Source organism: Verticillium alfalfae, genomic scaffold (genome assembly GCF_000150825.1).
Source record: "Verticillium alfalfae VaMs.102 supercont1.1 genomic scaffold, whole genome shotgun sequence".
Classification (NCBI taxonomy): Eukaryota; Fungi; Ascomycota; class Sordariomycetes; order Glomerellales; family Plectosphaerellaceae; genus Verticillium; species Verticillium alfalfae.
In genome coordinates this window covers 1,029,782-1,037,856 of record NW_003315038.1, presented here as the reverse complement: position 1 = coordinate 1,037,856, position 8,075 = coordinate 1,029,782, and the positions used below count along the sequence as shown (strand labels likewise).

At 56.9% G+C, this 8,075-nt stretch overlaps 2 protein-coding genes across 2 annotated transcripts; both read right to left on the bottom strand.

Moving 5' to 3' along the window:
- Positions 1-2,902: 2,902 nt before the first annotated feature.
- VDBG_00327 (peptide-N4-(N-acetyl-beta-glucosaminyl)asparagine amidase A) lies at positions 2,903-5,256 on the bottom strand (the record flags this gene model as incomplete). The annotated part of the gene is made up of 3 exons (XM_003008600.1): positions 2,903-4,540; positions 4,628-4,876; positions 4,944-5,256. 3 exons carry the CDS (start codon positions 5,254-5,256, stop codon positions 2,940-2,942), a joined length of 2,163 nt encoding a protein of 720 aa, XP_003008646.1.
- A 903-nt stretch (positions 5,257-6,159) lies between these two features.
- VDBG_00326 (conserved hypothetical protein) lies at positions 6,160-7,155 on the bottom strand (the record flags this gene model as incomplete). Its single annotated transcript, XM_003008599.1, has 3 exons — positions 6,160-6,323; positions 6,444-6,742; positions 6,950-7,155. The coding sequence occupies 3 exons, from the start codon at positions 7,153-7,155 to the stop codon at positions 6,160-6,162; spliced, it is 669 nt and encodes a 222-aa protein (XP_003008645.1).
- Positions 7,156-8,075: the final 920 nt, after the last annotated feature.

Genomic DNA, 8,075 nt, shown 5'->3' with positions numbered 1-8,075 from the left:
AAAATCGCGGGACAAAAGGTGATGAGACGAGGCGTGATGTATCTTGCAAGTACCATTTCAGAGATGAGACTTCGAGGGTCACCCGGTGGGACCTCAGGCCTTGCGCTTCGTAAGCGTGACCGAAAGACCAGAAAGGAAGCTTCATGAGATTATCCCACTACTTGAACCAGAGAGGGCCACATTTGCACTTTCACTTTCACTTTCACGCCCCCCCCCCTCCCCCCTCCCCCCTCCCCCCCTCCCCTTCCTTCTCTTTCAGTTGCCTTGGCCCCTGAACACACCCCGAGAAGGGCAACTCTATGGCATACCTAGCTCGAGTAGCTGCCCTGTTCCAACCAGACCGTGGCGGACCGTGGTTGATGCAGGGTTGACAGGCAGGGGCGGAGGCGTTTGGCTTTCTGCCCGCCCCGCCATGTGTTTGTTTGGCGTCTGGGACTAGCGGGCACGGTGATGAGGTAATGAAGCATTCTGGTCAATGGGGGCCTGGCACGGCACATGGCCGGGAATACTGGGGTCTTAGATGGAGGAGTGGCTGACTGCCAACAACAGCAGTCACAGCAACAACAGGGCCATGTGAGCCAAGCCCCAATCACGCCGGGGGATGGAGGGTGAAATACTTAGGTGCCTACGATGGGACGGATCAAAACCCAAGCGCGACACCTTGTCAGGTGCCCTCGAGATCCAATCTTGGTGATGCTGATCGCTCGGAGCAGCGATTGGTGGACCAGGCCAGGAGAGTAGGTGACTTTGTGCGTGCATGGAGTGATATGTGACGGATGGCATGTCGTGGGCATAGCATGGCGAAGGCATCGCTTGTTTTCGTTTGTTGCTGCTGGACATTTGCCCGGCTGCAATGACTGTCTGTCTCGCCAGGCTGGTCGGCCGCGGTGCCTGCCGACTGACTCTTAAAGTTGTGATCGATGAAGGGATGGCTGGCTGGCTCGTGGCTGACTGGTGATATCGTCCATCGGTGGTTCACTGGTTACGAGACGCAATCACGTTGGTGACCTGCAAGCCCAGCAGCATGACAGTCGCAACGGTTGTTGGTCTGCCAGGCGGCCCAGCTTTTCCCCAGTCACCGCGACCCGACCGACATGCGACTGCAACGTGCCTCGGCCGGGTGTCGGACATCGGTCCATCGTTGCCCTTCTTCACACAAAGAACAGCCAGCAGTCGTCCAGAGTGGCATGCAAGTGCCCGTGCTCTTCCGTGATCAGCTCCTTGATCCATGACTGTGATCGCAGCCTGGCCCTTGTCCCCTCCATCTCATCATCCCAACTCGCAGCCAGGCCCCCGGAGAAGAGGGAGTGGGGAGAGAGGTGGAGGGCACTCCCTCTCATCCTCCTATCGCATTCAGCGTGAGACCTTCCAGAAGACGGGGAGGTATGGGCCCATGCTCATGAATCCACCCTCCCATCTCACAATTGCCGCCGCCCCCGCTCGCGTCAAGGTGCGGCTCTTTACTTAATCAATCTGACTTGGTTTGTGCCATCCCTGGCCGGTCCCAAACCTTCTTCTCCACACCCTTCGCTTGCTCGCTCCTGTAAGGGGTTGAGGGGCCGTCGACCGCCGTCTTGGCTGGGATACCCGTGCTAGCCGTGCCGGCCGCCCACTCTCCCTCCCTGCCCGGTCCCTGGGTAACGCACACTCGCGCCCCCCAAATAGTCAAGAGGGACGCCGCCGGATGGGGCACCATTGTGCTGTGCTGACCTAGCATCATCTAACCTGGTCCTGACCTGTGATCTGCTGCGACAGCTCGTAAATCGCCCTCACGCGCAGTAGGCTGCTTCGGCTCGTCGGGAAAGCTAGCTCGGCCGTCTCAGGATTCAATATTCCAGACATTAGAGTTTGATGAGAAGGCGGAATGAATGCGAGAAAGCCACACTTTCGCCCTTCGCTTTCGATCAACCTCCGACCTCCGACGTCACCCACTACCTTTCCGCCCCCCTCCCTGCTGGACCGCATGACGCCGGCGTCCAGTTCGAGACGCCAAACACGGGACGAATTTGTCGCCGGTGTCTATCCCTCATGTCGGCTCCTTCTTGGCGCTTCCTGGGCGCTCCCCTGACAGGCAACGGCGTGCCACCGCCTGGGTAAGTTGACAAGCGCGCTGCCACTGAGGGCGCACAAGCGCTGATGCGGTGCGTGGCGATGCGATCAGACCGGATCGACAGGATCAACTGACAGCCAACGTCTTCCAGTCTTCCAAGGCACTCTGCTTGTGCAGTAAACTTCGGCGTCGCATGAGCCGTGGGTGCCTCCTCCTTGGTCAGACGTGGATTGACATCCATCCAACCGTTCTATGTCAGACAACCGCAGCAGCTGTAGGAACAAGATGCCTGTCTGGTTTCCCTGCTTACTTTTGGATCCTTGGTTCTGGGTTTGCGATAGTGCTGGTGCTGCGGACTGCGGATAGCCTCCGAGCCTGGTACATGTAATACGTATTCCCGTGGCATTTTCGGCCACATCCTCCGAGAGGTACGAGAAAGCTGGGTGACTGCGGAATATGTCCATGCCCGCCCACGCATCTGCCCCGTTCTCCAGCCAGCCCAAGCCTATCCCAGGGCAGGGCTGCCAGGGTCAGGGGCCGCGACTGGGTCTGGAGGGGGGAGGGCGGTTCCTCTCTTCGTCTCCTCCACTCTCTCCCAAGACACACCTAGCTCATAAGAGCAATGGGAGATTTCCACCCCAAGCCCCCCCCCCTCTCTTTTCGCGCCGCCCCCCCTGGTTTTCTCACACCTATTTCCACTGGTCCCCGTGGCTTGATGTCAGATTAAAAGTTTGCGCTTTCAAGTCGATGCGACGTCGTGGCACGGCCACCCTATCGGTGTGCAATCCCTGCCTCCAGGACGCTGGTCCTCGATTTGCGGGATGCGGCATGCGACGGACCATGGCAGAGTGGCTATTGGGGTTCAGACGTCCTACCATCTCATGCACTTTTAAGGTGAGTGGGTAGAAGACTGGGCATGTCGGATTGTCAGGTGGACATTAGACTCTGTCCAGTCGCCGTGCCGAGCAAACCACCACCGCCCTGCCCTGGCCCTGCTGCCCACATCACACTCATCAAGCCCCACGACGTGGTCCCGACTCGCCCACGAACTCCAGGAGCGTGTGTTTTGCCTATAGGTGGCGCAAACTGTCCAGCGTTCTGGCGCGAGTTTGACGGCGTAGTGGGCTTCCCCATAATCTCGGAGGATCGTGCGCTCCCCGCTGCTGTCACCCTGCCTGCTACTTACTTCGCGATCAGAGACAACCGTGTCGTTGATGGCCGTCACGTTTCGAACGTAGAGCGCGACGTCGTCCTTGGAAGCTGAGTCAATGCCACCAAAGTAAAAGTCCTGCCGCGTCCAGCCCGAGCCGGAACTGCGCCGGCGGTCCCCAGACTGGTGGAAGCCTGCTCTGCCTGTTCGTAGGGTTTCAAGCTTGCAACCCAATAGCTGATTACCACCTTGGCTGACAGCACCAAAGACCTCAAGACCTGACGCGAAAATGGCATAACCCCAGGTTTTGAGGCGTAGACCTTGCTCGAGCTCCGCTTCTATGGTCAGGCTTTTGTCCGGCCCGATGCTGAAGCTTGTGTTTGCATAGAGAGGGTATGAATACTCCGTAGCGTACTGTCGCGGACCGGAGGCCTCATCTGCACCCGAAATAGTCATCCTGTTGATTTGATTGGTGCCGAAAGAACTAACATGGGCCAGATTGCTGTACCTCAACTCTTGATGCCACCAGGCTTGGTATGCGCCCTTTTGGGTGCGAACTTCTCCCGAAACCGAGACTGTGCGCCGCACCCGAAGTGAGTAGTCGAGGAACTCGTTGACTCCGTGACCATCTTGCCGTCGTTGGTGGGAGATTGATAGAAGTGGCTCCGGGGCATCGACTTTGGGCGCCGCGCCTGTTGTGACGGAGCCCGGCTCGTCTAGCCAGACGAAGATCTTCCCCGTGACAACCCAGTAAGCGTCGATCTTATCTGACAAGGAGGCTGGTGCTATGTCATCGTCAATTCCCACTACCCTGATTTCAAAAGTATGTGACAGGCCATCGCACAGGACTGGCAGCCATGCTGAAACATCAATCTCATGCTCGCGCAAGTCAAACGCCTCGATCCCAACAATGGGGCGGTGCAAAGCCGGGGACACACCACCCGTAAATACGACGGGAAACGGCCACTGTACCCCCGCCAACTGATTATCGATGTACAACTGAACTTCTCGAAACGGACTCAAGCCTGGCATGCTGCTGGCGGTATGGTTGAAGGTATCCACGTCGCTTTGAAGCACATTGCTCCACCAAAACTCCTCTGCCATCTGCCCGTTGGCCGAGAGGGAAAATACAGCACGGTTGGCGTGTTGCGGGAAGTAGATGGTACTGACAGCCTGCTCAGAGGGCAAAGACCATGCGCTCCCCTTCCCAGACGCACCATTCTTTGCTGAGATGGGGATGATCATGTCGGCCGGGGTGCCACCCTGGTGCTGACGGATTACTTGGCTCTTGAAGAACGTTGCCGTCAGTGTGCAGTTGAAGGAGCCTGTATACCTTTCGTCTGTTGGGGAGTCAGCTTCTGGCAGAAGCAAAACGGAGCTGGGGATTTCTGTTTTTTCTTCTTCTTCAGGTTCGTCAGAGCACGTACCAACGAGGTTTCCAAGTTCAAAAATGATCGTCTGAGGCGACTTCCAGAGGGCGAGAAACTCGGTCATATCCTTCCAGTACGTCCACACAATACCAGGGGTTGGCTTCGGCTCGGCAGTCGAAGTTCGCCACACTTCAGTGTCATTGAAAAACATGAGGGCAAGACGATCAAACTGCCGTCCCGACGAGCTGACAGTAAAGTTCATGATGACCCTGTCGAATTCGCATGCAGGCGGGGGGGCATAATGGCCTGCGACTCTTTGTCAGCTTCAGCTCTCGTGTGGCGTCTTGTCTTCCAGCAGAGTGTATTCACTCACCGACGAACGGCTTTCCATAGCTAAAGCCGAAGGAGTGGGACATGAGTTGCACAACACAGGAGTCCTTCGACCGCACCGCATCGATTGCGGGTTCGTTGCCAGCCTGGTACACTGGCCCCGTCGGGCCCAGCACTGGTTGGGCGACCTGAAAACATTGCAAAGGCTGGGAATTGTCATTCAGGGACTGCGAGGCGTGCGAGATCGGCTTTTGCGAGTCGATAGACGCCTGGCGTGACAAGGCGAACACCTCAGGGTATAGACTTAGGCCAGGGACAGCCATTGCTGCTACAATAATCCAGCCGCGCAGCAGCATGATGGAGGTCGGTATCCAACGTCAGAGTTTGGAGATTTGTATGGGGGTATGCCGACGCTGCACCGAGTGGGTGTCGTGGCACCAAAGTGTTGTGAGTCGTGACACCGGCAAACGTGGGGAGGTGTACGTCAGCTGAGGCGCACCCGCTGAATCAGTTGACCCAAAGCAATTCTCGGGTTTTGAAGCCCAATAGCCGCATGTGCTGATCGATGAGTCGTGCGACGGCGGGATTCTCCATATGAACGGAAACAAAGTGTGGATGTTGAAGGCTCAATGTCGTATCCAGGATGCTTGCTCCATGGCGGTTGGCCATCAAACAGTGGTGGGCCGCAGCGTCAACGTGCAATGGTTGACAGAGAGAGATGACGTAAGGTAAGTAGGCAGAGGGGCCGAGGGGGAACGAGGTACCTAGTGCCTAGGCTCTTGGCGGCTGCCCTGAAAATATTACAGTGGTATCGCGCCTGCCTAGGTACCCTGTCATACCTGTGTACCCACCTCTGGTCAGTGCATGACGGCAGAATGTTCCGAATTCCCTCCGTCATTGGTCCGGTGCAGCTTCAACATCGGGTCAGAACCTCTCAACCACATCCAGCTACATGAATCGCCAGAAAACCAAAGCAGGAGCATGGCTTGTACGAGAGTCTCGTCGCAACCACCTCATGGCCATGTGTTATGTGTCATTGATTAAATTGTGTCTTATAGCCCTAAGCGGTCATCCCTTCTAAGGGTGAGAGACCTGAATCATCCTCGAAATAAGCCGTTCAGTGCTGTCATGATGGCCCCAAAAAAAAACGAAACCCCCTCGTGCGCCATTAATGAACAATACAAGGTGTGGGCTCCTCGCAATGCTGACGAGTATGTAGAAAAACAACTGATATACTTGGAGGTATCATCCCAAAAACACTAAAAAGACGAAGAGCCACGAGCACCCATGCTGGCAGTGCCAGGGATTTGTACATCGCCTTGTCGGGGCGTGGGGGGATTCTGACGAACACATTGGTCGAAACGGCGCTCGCTGACAGTCTTCCATTGACCCACGGGGTCGGCAGCAGATGAGACATGGTAGCCTCATATCTGCTGTCTACATGTAGCCCTTGGCCGTTGCTAGATGCCGACAAGGTTGAGTGACAAGACCGGTAGGAACGGATGCGTTGGCCCCGAACGGAAAGCTCCCGCCCCCGTCATACCAACCGCTGTGTCGGTCGAACATTGCGCCCGGGCGCAAACTGTGCCCTTGTGAGCGTGGTCGAGGAGTGGATGCTCCGGTGTTGCAGCGTATGACCGCCAAGAGCTGAGATTGTTTCGACCCGATTGGCCTGGACAGCGAGGTTGGGTTGCAAGTATGAGGGCGCTCGTAACGATGCAGTGGAATGGGCTCATGTTTGCAGGCACAGAGAACTCTGCGGCTGTCGCCCGACGGAGGAGCGGGGATAGGGAGGGTGTCGCCAAGCCGAAGTCTGGAGCAGCACCAACATCTGCAGTGCTACTGGGGTAGAATGGTTAGGGTCTGCGTCCGTCTGGCCAAGCGCCGTCACGGCATCGGACCCTTTCCCCCTCCCTTCTTAGTTGGCGGGTGGCCCTGTCATGTTGTCCCAATATCGGCTTCTCGCCTCCGTCGCGGTACGGTTATCGACGAACCGATGTTGGAAGTAGTTGAAGACAGCAAACTCGTCTCGGCTCATGATGTAGGAACTTGGTTGTGCCGTGATTTTGGACCAAGTCTGTTCCCAGGGCCGTCTCGAGGATACCGCTGATTGTGGAATCTGAGGCGCCATCTGGGCTCTCTCGAGCAACCTCAAGAACTTGCGCCACGGTGGCAGATGAAGTCGCGGCAGTCTTGGACAGTTTTGCCGAGGAAGAGGCACCGAGGCCGCTTGCACTGCTGTTGCCCATGGCCATGATGGTATACAACGGCAGGTCGGTGGAGGGACGGCCAGAGGTGAAGGGTCTGAATGGGAGGCAGCGAGGCTGGTGTTGATAGTCTTGTTGCGGGTTGAGAGACAGCATTGTGTGTCTAAGGAGTGGGATGTGTGTGTGTGTATATATATATATATATATATAGGTGGAAGGGAGTGCAGGATGGAACAAATTTCGGGTGGCGGACTTGAAGGACGGTTTTGTAAGACGCCCTGGAAGTATCGGTGCTGGTCACCCGAAGGTAAGGTATGGATGAGGGTGCCGGGTTTGGGGGCGACCCAGGGAACAGGCCTCTTGCTCCGGGGCACGGTGCTCACGACAGCACGAAAGTAACGACACCTTGGTCTGCGTTGACGTTGCAAAGAAGAAGAGATCAGTTGCACTGTGGTACGGTACGTGAACGACGTGAGAGCAGTGCGCAGCATTTCAAGCTGATCAAGATGTCTGGGACGACAAGGGTCTCTTATAGAAAGACCAGCGTCAACGGCCAGAAGATGGCCAGTTCTCTCCTAGCGTCTTCAGCGGCGAAGGTATCACTTGAATGGGGAGGGGAGGGGGGCGTGGGAGGAAAGGGTGGGGGGAGAAGGGGAGAAGGGGGAAGGGGGTGCGATGAGATAAAAGTATGTTGCAAGTCATTCATGCCGGGATCAAGGTGAGGGAAAGTTAGGTAGGCTGGGGACGGGGAGGGGGGTGGTCGCGTCGTCTCGTTTTGCGCGCCTGCGACAGGCAGCTCATGCAAGCGACAGTGGTGAAAGGCTTCGGGTACCGTGACGAGTACCTTCTGGCTGGTGTACCTACACTGGACCACCTCCCTGGCCTGACAGCCTAAAAAAACGTGGTGGCAGGCGTTAGCGTCTTAGTACCTTGGCCCAGGGGGAAGGAGGGGGGGGGGCGTGGTGAGT